Here is an 18114-nt window from a genome sequence, read left to right as displayed (position 1 = left end):
TTATAGTATAAAACGACAGTTTATTTGTTTTTCGGTGAGAATACTATATCGCATGAATCATGGAAATTAGTAGAAAATATTGCTTAGCTAAATCATGCATTTTGCCGGTTAATAAAGATAAGCAATTAAACGGATCGCTTTGTGTAGCGCGGTTGTCCAGCTATCCGTTGGAATGCATATATCTAATTATTAATTGCAACTTAAAATAATACGGTGTGCGTATGTCAGCAATTTTATGTAGTTCTCTGACTACATAATGATAATAAGGCTTTGTGGTTCTATAGTAGTTATTCATCTTTACAGTTAAATGTTAATTGAAAATGGAAATTCAAAAATTAAGCCAATATCTTTGACATCCGTGCAAAACAAATTGTTTTAATTGTATTTAATTATCATCTAAATTTAAGAAGTGGTGAAAGTGTTAAAAGTTTACCGATAAAGTAAGTGCTATGACGGGAGTAAGTATTAGTATTATTTCTAAAATACGCAAAGAAGCTGCGGAAGGAGGACTAAGGATCATAAAAAAACAAGAAAACGTACCAAAAGTAGAGTGAACAGCAGAAAGTTCACTTACGATGCAGTAGTTCATACGCGGCTACGTGCCATCGTACATAGTTTTTTCTTTAAAAATTTACCGCCGACATTGAACAAAGTTTTTGCACTGGTTAAAAAAGACAAAGATTTAGCAAACATCTCACGCACAACAATGTGGAGAATACTCCATGAAATGAACTTTATTTTTTTCAAACGAGGAGTAAAGTCAAGCATGATTGAACGGCTCGATTTTCTAAAATGGAGGCATCCGTATTTGCGTGAGATAAAATAATTTCGTTCTCAAGGATACACCGTCGTTTATTTGGACGAAACTTGGGTGAATGTTGGACATAGTGTTTCCAAGGAATGGAAGGACCTCTCTGTGACTTCAACCAGGGATGCGTTTGTTAAGGGGTTGTCAACATAAAACAGCCGACACAACGAGGCCTCCGATTTGTTATAGTGCAAGCGGGTAGCGAATTGGGCTTTGTAGAAGGTGCTGCTTTTTGGTTTTTATCATGGACTATCATGATGAGTTGCTATATTTGAACAATGGTTTAAGGAAAAGCTGCTTCCTAATCTTCCAGAGAAAACTGTTGTGGTTATGGACAACGCTTCGTACCATTCGAGGAGAGAAGTGATTCCGACACAAGCCTTCAATAAAGATCAAATTAAGACATGGTTGCTGGAGAAAGATATCTTGAAGAAGATTATTTAAAATCAGAGCTCATGGAAGTCGTAAACACATACAAAGAAAAATACATAAAATATAAAATCGACGAGATGTTTAAAGAGAAAAATTGGCATTCTGAGACTACCTCCATACTATTGTGAGTTAAATCCAATTGAAATGGTATAGAGTCAAGTCAAAAGACATATTGCCCCACACAACACAGAGTTTAAGACCGCCGCTATGGGAAAATTAATAAGAAATGCATTTGGTGTAGTAACAGTGGAAAACTGTTCATTTATATTAAAATTAAAGCAACAAGACGTATTTATAATGCATTATTTTGTATTCAACTATACATATCCTTTTATTAGTGAAATTAATTAACTACAACTACACAGTGCTGAATAGGGCTCTGATTAGAATGAATCATATTATATCGATAATCTAATAGCAACACGTGCCTGGGAGTTTTTGCAACACTGATCTCCATAAGCGCAATGTTATTTTCTTAACTTAAAACAAAGTATAGTTGATTGGTTACCCAGATAATCGTTACATACCGCTGAGTCACTAATCTGAAAAGTTCATTGAACCTGGATTTGAAATTCCATGCTTTGCTGTGGATCCTCAAAGCGTTGTGTGTGAAGCAGAACTGCTGGTCGACTAATACGACGTGGATTCACACAACGGTCTATTTTATATTCATTGCTTTTAAACGTCTGCTCTACTTGTTCTGGAATATTGAAATATACTTTAATTATACATCTACACTATACAATCAAATATTTTGTTTTTAGGTCCATCAGTTCTAGAAATAATAAACTCTTTACTCAGTCACCTCAGGGATTCTGTTAAAAACGAAGCTAGCCAAACTGAAGAAAAGCAATACCAGGAAGCATTAATAAACGCCTTAGGAGAATTCGCAAATCACCTTCCAGATTACCAGAAAATTGAAATCATGATGTTTATCATGAGCAAGATTCCATTCCCGTTAGTAGACAATCAAACACCTGCTGATAATTTGTTACAAAGTATATTATTGAAAAGTTTACTGAAGGTACAGATCTATTTACTGATGGTATTGTATTGTTTTTAATTTTTTTTCTATTATTGTAGGTTGGTACAAAATATCAGACAATTCATCTAAATACAACGTTTCCAGTTTCGTTTTTGGAGCCTTTGTTACGAATGTCGTTAGCACCAGATCCGGATATGAGACTGCTGGTACAAAAGATCCTCCATACTCTTATTGATAGACATCAAAATCTTGACAAGCTCTCTAAACCCACGTAAGTAAAGTTGCTATTGCTGCATTATGAAATACTGACAGAAAAATTAAAATTAAAAAAAAAATAATGTAATAAGTAATGATTTTTTTTTACTACAACTGCACAGAAGCTCAAAGTTCGTTTTCTGTAAGGTGATTTTACATCCAGAATATTGTTAATCATTTAGTAATACTTCGTAAGTCTTTCGTCCATTTTATTTTGTATTAACACAATATTATGGGTATATTATTTTCTGTTTTTATTTAGAATTAACAACCTTTTTGTATTTCGCTTCGGAAATCGTTCTATTTGAGAACGATTTCTTGAGTGGACCTTAAAGCGTGGTTAATTCTCAATAAAAACTTCATCAACTTTGTTATCACATTAACTTTTTTAACGACATAAGTTTGTTGTTGAAAAGCTTGTTTTAAAAAGCTGAGAATACTTTTTACTATTGTTTTTCTTTTTTTGTTGGGTAAAACTCGGGTGAAAGTGGTCGGGATCGTCATCAGAAAAATTGGTATTGGATCTGTGCCATCATTAATATTCATCAAATATGCCATGATTTTTTTATTTGTAAAAATGAAAAAGATTTGTGTTTATATTGTTGTAAATCTATTTTTACTGATGCAGGATTTTGCCTTAAAAATATTTTAAATATCTCAAAGTGGATGGTATCCAAAGTTGAAATCGAAAGAACAGGTTAAACGTATTTTCATCTGAAATTGTAGGTAATTCTCATTAAAAATAGTAAATAATCTTGTACAAATTATGTGTATAATAATTGTATCGATTTCTATTTACAGAGTAAATGTCTCGGATTTGAATTTGGTATTAGAAAAATCCTCTAGACCAGATTTGATATTCATCAACAAACACGGACCTATAATATATGATGCTCTCTACACTAGCCTGCAGATGGATACCAATAGTCCCGAAAATATAGAAGCAGTGTATACAACTTTGGCTCTTCTTTGTGTCGAATTGGCGAGTACAGAAACCGTTATCGACTTATTACAATTGACGATCGGGTGAGTATCTATTTGTAATTTCACACTATGTATTTTCAAAGAAGGAATAGTAAATTAAAAGCAATAACCAAAAATATTAATTGGATAGATTTATAACAACGAATCAGCAACACATCTAGACCCTTAAAAAACTTTATCTCTTATGATTTATTTCAGTTGTAATAGTCGGATGGAGCTAGATCTATTTTGCATGATAATAAGTGATTTGTCTGCAGAGGCATTATTATGCAAAAACAAAGTAGCTTCCAGACAACGTTTGGGGATCAATTTTGCAGAATTTTTCTCATGTTCCAATCGATGTGAACTATATGATCGATCCTAAGAGCGCTTTTATGAAATATTCAGTGCTTCAGATATTTTTTTGCGCAATTCAACGGTTTGAAGAAGTCATGCCATAAACTGCATCGACATTTATGAGTGTGGACACAGAAATGCTCGGTCTTCATCTTCGTTGAAAAATGTACCTGTTTTAAAACTTAGCATTTTTCATACTCGCATACTGTTTTTGTTTGTAGGAAATATCAGAAATTAGCTGGTTAATTAATTAAAGTAGTAAACAATAAAATTAAATATATGATTGTAAATAATAAAAAAAAAAATCGATTAGCATAACTCATAAATCGTTATCAATTCAGGAAAAAACGTATTTACCTATGAAATGTTCTGATTGGCAGAAAGATGAAATCGGCGTCGAACCTCGTCGTGGCGTCGTGTTGCTAAAATGTTTTGTTTAGATCTGCCTCCTTCGTAGGGACAAAATCCCTCTTACCTCGATGAGGTGCGGGGAATATTCCGAACTTACTGTGCAACGTTATAAATTAAAGTTGTCATCTCAAGCCTTTAGTACAAAATCATGTATGTATCCCATTCCTAAGAAATGCCATAATTTATATAAGGTTTCAAGAAATTCATCTTCTAAACGCCCTTATCTCAAGCATTCAGTGGTTAATTAATGACAAATGGTGTTCTCAGAACTTGACAAACATATGAATTAGCCAATTTTAACGAAGGAAGCATAATGCAGATATATAATGAAATAAGTAATTAAAATATATTACCAAAGTTGGTCGTATTGTGTTCAAAATATTAAGAATACTAAAACTAAATATATAAAATATGTAAGTAAACATTAAATACTTTTCCAAACACATACAAAAGACATTGATCGTCAAGGGTATTAAGCATATATTCGTGAACCTGCATATCTCTTAAACTCTTTAAATACAGGTTAGTGATGATAGCTTTATACTCCAATTTTTCAATTTTCACAATTTCTGGTTTGACTTTTTGACAACGTGAAAGTTTACACTGACAGTTCTGATACAATCTTCGTAGCTATTTGCTGACGAAGTCTATGATTTTATATAAGCAGAGGATTCATACATCAATACTGCAAAATTACGTTTCGAACTGTAGAGGTCAGCAAAGAAATATTTAATAAGGTTGAAAAATTAAGGACTTAATCCTACCATTACAACCGTAAAAAATTAAAAATTTATGACAGAATTTTGGTTTTATCCAAAAGTGTTTATCTACATAAAAATACAATGTTCATCTTTGAGAAAAATCCTGAGAACTATATTTGTACAACTTGTTTTTCTGTTTTAGTATCCAAAGCCTTGCTGTCAATAGCACGTCATTGTCAAATGCTCAAAAATTCAACCTCCACGCAATAGTGATCAGTATGTTGGCGCTGATACCGACCGTAGTTAGTATACCAGCTCTGGCAGATTACGCGTCGCAGATTGTAGAACAGAGAAAACAAGATGCACCACATTTACTTCCCGACTTATACTCACATTATGCGTCAAATAGCGAAGTGGCTAATAAAGTTCCCCATTTATTGGTTGATCAGGTAAGAAGTTTAATTAATTATATATATATATATATATATATATATATATATATATATATGCATATATGTATGTATAGACGAATTAAAGCGCTTTATTGCCTAGTGTTGTCAAAAATAGAGAAGTCGATAGATCTCAGATATGTAAGCATGTATGGGATCATAAACACAGAATTCAACGGAATGTTTAATGTAAAGTTCTGAAAGAAACAGATGGTAAAAAGAGAAAAATCATAGAAGCTGCTCTTAGCATATTAAATGAAACCAACTGCGTCGCAAATTTGTTCTCAGAATGTAGTAGGATCTGGTTACCAATATTTAAAGAAAAAAATCAATAAAAAGAAAATACCAATATTACTAAGTCAATAACATATCAAGGATACATTATTTATGTTTTAATGTTATATATATATATATATATATATATATATATATACCCGGGTATATATCATCAATATATACCCGATATATATACTCGAATATATATAAATATATACCCGAACTCGAACCGAACCGTATCACTCTTGATAATGGCTCCAAAATGGGTGCCGAAACGTCGAGTTTTAAATTCTCAACGCGGTTCTTCCCGAGAACTCAGTAATTTTCATATATATATATATATATATATATATATATATATATATATATATATATATATATATATATATATATATATATATATATATATGTTAATATTGAGAGTAAACTAAATGTAAGACAATATACAATGGAATTTATTAGATTTATATCGATTTACAAGGGAATTACTGCCACCAGAAAATAGCTTCAGAACAATATCATAATCATACATGAGGTCAAATGCTTTGTTGTAATCAATAAAGCATACTTAGACGATTTAAGCAATATTATGTAAATATGTACAACACCGAGCCATAATCAATTCATATTATTTTTGCCCCACTTCTAAGAATGTTTTTATGCTAAACTAAATTATTTCTTCGCTTTAAACGAAAGTATTTTTATAAACGTAGATGGCTGTTTGTGAATTCGTAAAATCCAGTGGAATAGATCCCTCAAGACTGCAACAGACATCACCATATGGAGCCGGAGGCCCAGGACTTATTGCTGGTTCCCAAAGAAATAGCTGGATTGAGAATGGTGCTAGAGGTAGTATTGTCGATATGGCTGTTACCGAAGTAGATAGTGCGGCTAGCTCTCCTGGAGTACAAAAGGTAAGTGGATAATTATTCCGCTGATTTGAATCATGTGATGAAGTCAGTTGTTTTGTTCCACTTCAGAAATGGAAACGTCAAAATAAACATATTTTATAATAACATACAGAAGTTAAAACACTTCACAATTGTATTTAGGTATATAAAAACATATAGTTAAAACTTTTACAAGTGTCGTCAAAATTTATACAGTAGCATAACGTTTTCGATCTAATCAGATCATCCTTAGTGCCTTATGTAGTTGAAACTAACAATAAATTTGTGGCCTTGACATCCATATATGGGTTTACATCATTCCAAAATTAAATTATATGGTGACTCTAGGTCGATGACATTGGATAAAATTTAATACTTGAGGGGCTACATGTCTCCCTGCTCGGTTTTTAACACGTGGTTCTTGTCAGTTAAAACGACACAGACCAAATGTCGTAGCTCCTCAAATATTAAATTTTATCCAATGTCATCGACCTAGAGTCACCATATAATTTAATTTTGGAATGATGTAAACCCATATATGGATGTCAAGGCCACAAATTTATTGTTAGCTTTAAGTACATAAGGCACTGAAGATGATCTGATTAGATCGAAAACGTTATGCTACTGTATAAATTTTGACGACACTTTTAAAAGTTTTAACTATATAAAATCCACAAGGAAAATAATTCCTGCAGCTGGCTGTATACCACGTATAACAAAAAGAGGTTAGTCTTTGTATGTGGGTATATTTTATTTTATAAAAACCCTTAAAAGGGCAACATTAAAAGCACGAACATTTTCGGAACAACTGTTCCATCATCAGGTTAAAATACCTAAAATAAGTATAAACCATTTAATTACAGCAAACATGGTTTAAAATTTTGACTAAGGTTAAAAAACAAAATGGTTATACTTACAGGTTACCATGCCTGAGCCACCAAAATATTTGGGTAAAAACCCTTTAAAATGTAATGTGTTACCAAAGATTGTACATGATGTTAATAATTTTATATGATGTTTAATATTTTAATTAAATTTTACTTCAGGTAACATACACCCATGCTTAAGTGAGTTCCAGTGTCCGGAGAGTAAACCTCTTCAAACGGACTTCGGCTGGTAACTGATTGATAAGAAGATACCCATGAACGGTGTCAAAAACAAAATGTCAATGTACCATGAAACAATATTAGTTAAACATAGTATTACTACAGCCAAAAGATTAAAAAACTTTGATGATGTTAAAATGATAACAGCAATCCAGGTGTTGGGATTTAAAAATTTTTCTATAATTATTTAATATTGGATATAAAAGATGTAAATTACTGGTGTTGTTGAAGGTCATGTTTAAGAGAATGACGTGTGCATTAGGCAGCTTATGTTACTCTTTATCGTATGGAGTGTGGTCTAAAAAGTGTAATTTGTGACGAATTAGCTTAAATATATGGAAATGTCCTTTTATGTTGCTTACATCTAGGACAAGGAAAAAAATAAATAGTATATATTTGTAGCTAATGTAAGACTTCGTATTTAAATGTAATAGTTTAATACTGCTCGTATCGTAAAAATTTTTTTAATATAAGTGAGTCCAATAGATTGAGAAATGGGATTAAAAATCTTCCGGCTGAAGGAATTACCTTGGGTTACAAGTATGATGAATGAGGTTTCTTAAAAATAAAATTAATAAAACTATGATTCCGTCTTTACAAATGTATTCAATTACAACGTTCACATCATCAATGGCAGTAACAACCTGTCAATGTACCAAAATAAAAGTCACTATAAACCAGGTTTGCCAACTTGATTTATGATTTAGACTAACACCCTCCTCAAACTTGTAACAAACTTTTATTGTAGTCCTTCAAATAATTAACCTGATAATTTCTTTAAATTTCTTTGATTATTAAATCTATTACAAAATGAAACCTTACATCAGTGTGTTTACATATTTTGTTATTTTGAAAATTCTGAAGTAGCTTTATTATACTTTGATCATCTTCTAACAATCAAATCGGCACAGATACTTCAACTGCAAGATATTTTAACAAGTTGTTATATACAGTAGTCCACGCACAAACTGCAATAAATTCAGATTCTGTACTTGACGAAGATACTATGCTCTATTCGACCAGAGGCTGACATGGACACATTCAGAAAGTCACACAGAAGGCCACTATGGCCCTGAACACATGTAGACGAATGTGTGGTAAGAATTGGGGGTTAAATCCTAAAATGAACCTCTGGTTATACACAAGGGTTATAAGGCCCATGATAACTTATGGTTCAGTGGCGTGGTGGAACAAAACGCAACAGTCCGGGGCGATTCGATTGCTCAGTAGCACACAAAGGCTTGCATGCTTGAGTGTTACAGGAGCCATGAGAACAGCCCCAACGGACGCGCTAGAAGTTCTGCTAAACCTACCACCTCTGCATATATACATACAGAGTGAAGCCAGATCAACAGTACATCGGTTGATCCAAGGCCAAGCTCCAATAAGTATGATGCAGGGAGCTGATAACTTAAGGCTATACCAGGACATAAAGGCAGACCCCGTTCTAGGAATGCCTGTAGACCGAATGGTTACGAGGTATAGTTTTAACAAAAATTTTCAAATTACAATACCAAAAAGAGAGGACTGGGAAACTGGTCCGCCGCTAACAGCAAACTCAATATGGTATACGGACGGCTCCAAAACGGATACAGGTACGGGGGCTGGAATATATGGCATAAAACCAAGGACGGAAGTCCGGGTATGTCTAGGAACATACGCGACCGTATTTCAAGCCGAATTAGCTGCTATACACAGGTGCGCTATGAAACTAATCGGCCGAAATGTAGATAACGACTCCATCGTTATCTATTCGGATAGTCAAGCGGCTCTAAAGGCTCTCAATTCGGTACAGGTCGATTCATGGCTGGTATGGAACTGTTTGGATGTCCTCTCTCAGGTGGGAAGTCAAAACAGGTTGACACTTGCCTGGGTGCCGGGACATAAGGGTCATCGTGGCAACGAGAAGGCCGATGAATTGGCCCGAGAAGGCGCATCTACGCCACTGGTTGGTCCGGAACCCTTCTTTGGAATCGCAAATACGATAAAAAGGGCAGCCATACACAAATGGGTGCAACAGAAGTCTCTTGAGTGGTGGAACAACTCACCAGGACAGAGGCAGGCCAAACAGTTCATCAAAGGACATTCGGCTAAATTTACAGCTCAGACTTACTTTCGCACAGACGCAGGACTGTCAGAATGATAGTGGGTCTGCTCACTGGGCACTGTAGACTCAATAGACACTTGAGTCTCATAGGCCTGACAGAAGAGGACACCTGTCGTTTCTGTCTGGAAGAAGAGGAAACCGCTCTATACGTTCTGTGCCATTACGAAGGTCTCGCACGAATGCGGTTTCTAGAACTCGGAGAGGAAAAACCGGAAGTACCAGGCTACATGAAAAGGCCACTATCAAGGCTGTTGAGTCTCATTAAGAGGACCAAGCTAGATGAAGTGCTTTAAAATAAGGGGGAAACACAATAGATCTGCAAAGGTCGCAGTGTATCAGGCTCTATTGGCCGCCCCATTTTCTACATTCTACTATGCTCTGCTTTTTAGAACTAAATTAAATTAAGCTATTGTAAATTTTAAAACAAAAACCATTTACAGGTCTATCTTGGTCATTAGTCCAATCAGCATCTTTACGACTAATTAAGTTCTTTGAATTATAATAAAAGTACAATTTATAGTTAACAGTTGTTTTAAGATATTTTAAAACCCGCAGCAAATGTTTAAAATGTTCGTTTGTTGGACAATCTTGAAACTTCCCAAAATAACTTACACTAAAACAAGCATCTGACATTTAAGACATTTTGATTTCCAGAAACACACCGAAGAAGACTTAAACTTTGAAAGCATGAAAAAGGTGTTGGCAGAACCGCCGGAAGTTAGAAAAGAAGCGGAAGCCGAAAGACGAAAAGCCTTAAGCCATACTTTTAGAACTGCTACATTCTCGGAATTAGTCCGAAGGACTCAGCCAAAGGTAAATGTATATTGCTTGTCTTTTTTCAACTTTTAAATTCCAAATTTTAATTTTTTTGCTTTGTTTCTACTGCTATATATTTTGATTCTAAATTTTCAATGTTTTTTTTTATATTTTTCTCTACTATACACATTAAAACATGGAAATAGTTTGTCAAATCAGAATTTAATATCGTCCACAAACTAAAACAACTCAATTGTCTTACAAACCATACATTTCCTTTCTTTTTTTTTTTAGACACTCTTGGTTCTATAAAATATTCTCTATTTCTATTTCAGCATGATGTTTTACAGAGTAAACTAAGCGAAATCTTTAAATCGCTGACTACGAACGAAAACCGAAGTCCCACAGAGGAAAAAAGAAAAGACGTCCCCCACTACGAGCAGAACTTCCCCGAACTGTTCTATTATTAAGGATTCGCTTTGGAGATGAGTCTGCAGGATTCTCAGGTGATATGGTATTAGAAGCTCAAGAACTACTTCTATTCTTTGTAGAATTTTGGCTTTTTATTGTAATGTGAGAAGTATTTACACAGGTGGATTATTTGGGATGAAAATCTTCAAAGTGAGGATGACGTCTAGAAGAAGTGGAAGATAATCGTAAAATTAGGCCTATGTGATTTTTAATGTTCTAACGCCTATCATGCTTTGGGGTTTTCTACTCAAAACTCACACTGTATAAAAAAAATCGATATTAATCTTTATTCCTTTTATCTACGTCATGGAAGGCTCTAATAGAAAGCCGAACTTTGAGATGTATGTGAATCGTTTTTTTTAAGTAGTCCAGCGCTCAACTATTTTGTTTTCTAATAAAAAGACTATGTATGTTATTCTAAGGGAAAAGGAATCAGATCGCATTGCTCCTACGCCAAATATTATTTACCGTATGAAATGTGGTCAAAGAGATTTTTCTGATGCTTAACTTATCAATTAATACTGCAAGGTCTGTATAGACTAAAACAGGCTTCGCAGTAGATTATAGTCATAACAAGATTTAAAAATCAAAGCCACAAAGCAGTATATATGTACTGGCACTACTGTAAGAGTATATTAGTCGATTTGCTGATTTTCAAAAACAAAATTTAAGGTTTAATTAAAACAAATCTTAATACATTAAGACTTTAATAATAACACTTCGGGGAAATATTTCAGATGAGTTCCTTATGTATTTGTACTTAGTATAACAAGGGTTTGAGTTCTAATAATAGCCTCAAATTCGTGGAAGGAACATCAGGTTTTCAGTTTTTGAGGTTAGGTTAAATCTAGACTCTAAACGAAGGTTTTTGTATGAATTTTTTCACAGTAGTTCATTTGAACCCTTTTGTAACGTTTCAGATTAGTTCTTTTTTTACTTTTGCTAACTATGAATAATAACAAAATAGTAGATCAGTATAAAATAATGATCTAGGACTTAACAAAACTCAATAATATCGAAAATGTTAATCGACATTGTCTGTTTTCAAAAATATTATTGCAAAAATGGTTTGAGTTATAATAAAAACCTCAAAACTTTTAATTATTTAGATTTGGTTAGGTCTATGTTCTTAACGAATGTTTTTGTATGGCATTTTTACAGTAGTTCATTTGAACCCTTTTGGAAACATTTCGGATTAGCACTTTGTTTACTTTTACTTTCTAGGGAACATTCGGTGTGTTCAATTTTCAAAAATATCTGCGATACAGTGATTTTGATTGATCTAATATACACTTAGTCTAAATATCTTATAGTGACGTCAAATCTTTAAATTTTTGAGGTTAGGTTAGATATATATTCATTTGAACCTTTCAGAAACGTTCAAATTCGTTCTTTGCTTACTTACCTTACGAAAATAGTTTCGAATGATTTAAAATGTGCTTATAATAAAGATCTATAGGTAGTTTACAAAGAAATGTAGACTGCTGTTACATTTTTGGCGTATTACTAATATTAAAAGTTAAAATCATAGCTACCATGACTTACATAAAAATGGAATAACGAATATATACAGAAATAGATAATGTCCATACTGTTCAGAACTACAGACACTATTTATACACATTGTATTGATATTTTTAAATAACATACAGTATTTAGGTGCTTATGTGGTGGTTTTCTCTGTAAATAAAGACCCGCAAACATTGTTTATCCCAGTTGATTGTGGTTTTTTCTAAGAAAACAATAGTATTGGTGTCTTTTATTAAGAGAAAGCGTAATATTTTAAATTGAATGCTGTAGTGTTATTAGATAAATGTTTACAATCACTAGAATAAAAGGGGAAACTCAATATCTTTTAAAAATTTCATTTTTATCGTTAATGGCAAATGTTTTGAACGAAATGTATTAAAGAAACCTCATTTAGAGACAGATTAATGAATAATTACATTTTCTATACTATTTACTTATTTTTTATCCTTAGTGCCTTTTCTACAGTTAGGTTGAGACATTGTACTATCTTTTATATTTTGTATTTTATTATTAGTGACGGAGATAGAGAAAATGGGGAAGTTTTTCGCTGTATGTCTTGATTTTATAGTAATTCGAGTAACAAATATTAAACTGTGCAGTACGACCTACCGTTCTCGGTAATCCTACCTCCAACTTTCAAGAAATTTGAAAGGTTTATGGGTGGTTCAAGCTTTTCATTTACAACACTAACTATATTTCCTACAATTTCTTAATTTTAGGTATTTATATTGTCTTCCTGATATCTCTGTTTCGTATTATGTACCATTTGAAGTGTTCTATAATCCTTCTTTGTTATTTTGTTTCCGTAACGTTAATGTTAGCCTTAAATTTCTTCTGGATTGTTTAGATTTTACTTGCTTATAATTTTTTACCCATATTGTCTCCTAAAATCACTAGTTGTATCAAAAAATTCCGTTCCCACAGCTATATTCTTTCTAAAAATCACTGCTCCTTTTAGAAGACTTCTGTATTCCTTCTTAAATCCAAATTCTTCCAAAAAATCTGTTCGATACGATAAAATTTCGATAAAGAAGCATTCATACAACAGTAGAAATTCGAAAATCACATCCTGAGGCTATAAACAGAGGTGACACATCCATATTCTTTTAAAAATTCGCTACTTCTATCAAAAGACTTCGTGAAGTAGTTGAAATACGAAAACATCCCAGGAGTATAAATAGAGAGGATTGGTACTTAAGTAAGTAGTAAAAAAACATTTTTCGAACTCCGAGGAAGACTAGCTAATTATAATGTTAACTTGCATTATCTAGTTCTTCGTCTCCGTTATTTTCGTTGTAAAATTGTTTAAAAACAAAATGTAACCCCTTTTACTAGTAATTTTTATATTAATTGCGATATTCACCATGTTTGTCAATTATTTATATACCAAGTATTAGATTTTTGTACTAAAATAGGTTTCTATGTATACAGTGTGTAAAAGCCAAATGGAATAAATTCATTATTTAGGTTACTGTACATATTTATAAAAAATCCCGAAACACGTCAAATTTAAATTATAACTTGACATTCTTTAACGTGAAAATTCAACCCCTATTTTCAACCCCCTTAGAATGACAGGTACAACCCCTAATTTTTAAAATAGGAAATATAGGCTTGTGATATATCGTTTGAAAGGTCTTTTCATTCTCCATTCAAAAAAGTTGTCGCTTTCAAGTTTATTAAGATTAATAAAGATAAAATAAATTAAAATCATGTGGTTACCGAAATTCGCTAAAATATACTCAAAACTTATTTCCCGTTTAGGTCTTGATAATTAAAAAGTGAACAAAAACCATAGCAATGTGGTTTTTAGATGGTAACCATTAAAAAACTTTAAAGAATTTCCGTGGCAACGTTATTTTAACACGCATTAGTAAATTGTTTTATTTAAGTTGTCAGTATTTTAATTTAAGTAAAAAGTTCGTTCAATTCAATTCTGAAAAATGGTTAGATTAACGGAATTTCCTAATTTACCGCCTATATCCCAAGGAACAATAAGTAAAATAGAGAAGCAGTTTCGCGAGTTTGGTCATGTAAGGCAGATAAAAAAAGCAGCTGCCAACGCACTGAGTGATGGACTCAAATTGGATGTGTTGCTTGAGTTTCAGGAAAATCCACATACATCGAGTAGACAGGCATCCACTACATTCAATGCTAGCCATACATCGATAGTAAACATATTAAAAGAAAATAAATTTTATCCCTATAAGATGATACCTACTCAGGAGCTCATGGAAGACGATTTTGATAGGAGAACTTTTTTTGTGAGCAAATGATGGACATGTTGGATAACAATATTATCCAATTAGAAGACGTTATGTTTTCTGATGAGTGTACTTTTTCACTTAACGGTCATGCTAATCGGCAAAATTGCCGCTACTGGGCCACGGAAAATCCTCACTGGATGAGAGAAGAACACACTCAATACTCTCAAAAGGTTAATGTTTGGGTAGGGATTGTAGGAAACAATATCATTGGTCCCTTTTTCATTGAGGGCAACTTGAATGGCAACAATTATTTGGCACTACTTCAAAATGATGTCATTCCGACGTTGGCAAATTTATATCCTGATCCAGGAAACCTTCAAGTTTCAGCGAATACGATATGGTTTCAGCAGAATGGAGCACCACCACATTACCAACTTAATGTCCGGCAGTACCTCGATACAATATTTCCCAATCGGTGGATAGGGAGGCGAGGATCGATCGAAGATCACCTGATCTTACATTATTAGATTTCTTTTTATGGGGATGTATGAAGAGCCATGTGTACAAAACTAAACCTTCTGATTTAAATGACTTAAAACAACGAATAACGCCTGTTATGTTAAATAATGTTAGAAGACAGTTTTATTTGAGATTAGGATGTTGCCAAGACGTTCGCGGTAAACATTTTGAACATCTACTTCATTAACATTCATAGTTCTTTTTCGTGTTCTACATTTTATTACGTTTTGCATTACATTTTAGTTTTTGATTGTATTGTAGCGAATTTCGGCAACCACATGATTTTAATTTATTTTATCTTAATTAATCTTAATAAACTTGAAAGCGGCAACATTTTTGAATGGAGAATGAAAAGACCTTTCAAACAATATATCACAAGCCTATACTTCCTATTTTAAAAATTGGGGGTTGTACCTGTCATTCTAAGGGGTTTGAAGGTAGGGGTTGCATTTTCACTTTAAAGAATGTCAAGTTATAATTTAAATTTGACGTGTTTCGGGATTTTTTATAAATATGTACAGTAACCTAAATAATGAATTTATTCCATTTGGCTTTTACACACTGTATATTGTTTTTTATTATTATTATCAGTAATGTGTAAAGGGAAAAAATCTGCACAAATTTTAGTTTTCACTGCAAATAAATGTGTAAATAGCAATTTTAGTATAAGATGATTTATTCTCTTCTTTTTATTGGCCGAAAAGAGAGATATTTATTTTCGCGAGTTAAAGAAGAGACATGTGTCTTTGGAGATATGCGTAAGTTTGCCGGCTGGATGGCTCAGCGGGCTCACTTCGATGTGAGCAGTTTATTAGGTTCATGTTCGAGTCAAACACCGATCAAAAATTTTTCATACAATCTAAAATGGATCTGCGACCTTCAATTAAAATGAAAATGAAAAAAGAAACGGTGTTAAAAGGCAACAATTCTAACAAAATAATACACTCTGCATGGAATCAAATGGGGAGCAATGTTTATCATCTTCAGTGCTAATTTTTTTATCTTTAGCACATAGTTACAACGAAATTTTTGGTGTATAAAAAAAGAAAAGCAATCAATAAGAATGCCTATTGTTCCTTTTCATATCTTAGTCTAAATAAATTAATTGTAACCTGATTTTAAGTGCTCTACGAAGAGATCTATTTAAATAATATGTATGTTATAATATCGTGAGCATTCACTTGAATAACTATATCTAAATACTATCTTTTTGAATACAATACATTGCTTAAACAGCAACGAGACGTGAGTTAGCTTTTTTGTCGTTTACAAAAATTAAGTATTTTCTAATCGTTTAATAGATATTCACACAACATTCTCTGCAGTAAATAAATTAGCTTAAACATCAAATATTAAATTTACATGATCACATAGAACGACAATGGTTTTTTAGAAGTTGTATGTCCACATGCACAGGTTGGGCCGCTTGGGAATGGGAGAATTTTGAAGACCGTGGGAAACAGCGGCCTTCTTTCATCTTTTGGCTGCAGCCCTTTGATATTTGCCGACAAACCACGCCTACTGTCGTCAATTGTCTCGTCTGTCAATTCGTCTTTTGTTTCACCGGTCGTCTCGTCGTGTTGTCCTATCTGTCAATTGGTCTTCGTTTCATTTTTGTCTTCAAAACGTTCAAACGTCATCCATCAAACGTCGTCCACCGGCATGCATCGCAGTAACTGTTTAGAATATTTCTTGATCAAGATTCATTTTATATAGACCAGGGGATCTGTTTTGAGGTCAATGTAAGAGGTGGCATTCTGATTTTTGCAGAAAAAGTTGTTTGATAACTTCAGTATTAATAATCGACTTACCTTCCCATTCAAATAGGTCGGGAATATCGATAAAAAATTTAAATATTTAAAAATTACTGAAAACATCTTTTTTTACTTTCCTTGATTCGAGGCGAATCATTTTGGAACAAAGTCGGAATGAAATAAAATAATATTGGTAATTGAATTTTCTATTAGATACGACTAGTTGTTTTGATTTATTTTCTTTCCTGTAAAATAGCAATAAATAAAAAAAGGAGGAAACAAGCTTGTTCTTATTCAATTAATTTCAACCACGCTTAGATTGCACTTTATTAATTCGAACAAAAACTAGACTATATAGAAATTTACGAATTTGTTTACATATAAAAGAGCACTCTACCTGTCTAACGTACTTTATAGAATTAAAATCGGATTATTTGGGCGGCCTCGGGAATTTTTTAAAATTATAAACAATTTTTTGGCTTATAAACAGGTCTTTTCCAACAGAATTGGAAAAGACTCGGCAAGACGCTTTTTTAACAAAAAAAGTTAAATTATGAGCAGTGGTTCTTGAGATTCAACCGATCAGATTTGACCGGCATTTTCGACAAAGTTATAAACAATAGGGTAGTAATCTTTGAACCATCACCATTGCTCTGTATACGACTTACTTCCAAATGTGTCGTGTAATTTTTCTTATCTAAAAAAATATGCTGCAATTTTATTTCAGTAATTTTATTAGTTTCTTCATGCCCAATTCCGAATGTGCGGATATTCAGAATTCATTCTGTTCCGCGATATTGTGTACTGTATGTTTTCCATCTCTAATCACTGTAGGTTGGTATTTCTGTCAATATTAAACGGGTAGAAAAGTTAGTGTCTAAAAAATATGTATGTTATAGTGGAAGACTCTCGCGAACAAACCGTCGGATTGATGGAAATAAATGAATTTGATCGAAAAACCGGGATCTCCAAATTTTATTAGATAAAACATTATCATGTATACACATTATCAGCACTAATCACTTCATCTGTTTCATTAATTCAGTTCCTAGAAGTTGAATCAATGAGTGAGAGGATTATAGAAACAGTATTCTGAGAATTTTCTATTCTATAGTATTAAACGTTACTTTCGAATAA

The 18114-nt window shown here is 32.9% G+C and overlaps 1 protein-coding gene across 2 annotated transcripts in view; it reads left to right on the top strand.

The window, feature by feature from the left end:
- The window catches only part of stmA (Protein EFR3 homolog stmA), a 32899-nt gene extending 18938 nt beyond the window's left edge, over positions 1–13961 (top strand). For both annotated transcript variants that reach the window (XM_072535666.1, XM_072535667.1), the window contains exons 8-14: positions 2005–2264; positions 2324–2496; positions 3282–3506; positions 5115–5361; positions 6351–6551; positions 10395–10553; positions 10832–13961. In XM_072535666.1, the coding sequence (XP_072391767.1) occupies positions 2005–2264; positions 2324–2496; positions 3282–3506; positions 5115–5361; positions 6351–6551; positions 10395–10553; positions 10832–10966 (1400 nt within the window). In that variant the 3' untranslated portion in view covers positions 10967–13961. The remainder of the gene's footprint in view (positions 1–2004; positions 2265–2323; positions 2497–3281; positions 3507–5114; positions 5362–6350; positions 6552–10394; positions 10554–10831) is intronic.
- Positions 13962–18114: the final 4153 nt, after the last annotated feature.

Source organism: Diabrotica undecimpunctata, chromosome 6, assembly GCF_040954645.1.
Source record: "Diabrotica undecimpunctata isolate CICGRU chromosome 6, icDiaUnde3, whole genome shotgun sequence".
In the NCBI taxonomy this organism is placed as follows: Eukaryota; Metazoa; Arthropoda; class Insecta; order Coleoptera; family Chrysomelidae; genus Diabrotica; species Diabrotica undecimpunctata.
Note: the sequence above shows the minus strand (reverse complement) of the source record. Positions and strands in the feature narration are given on the sequence as shown.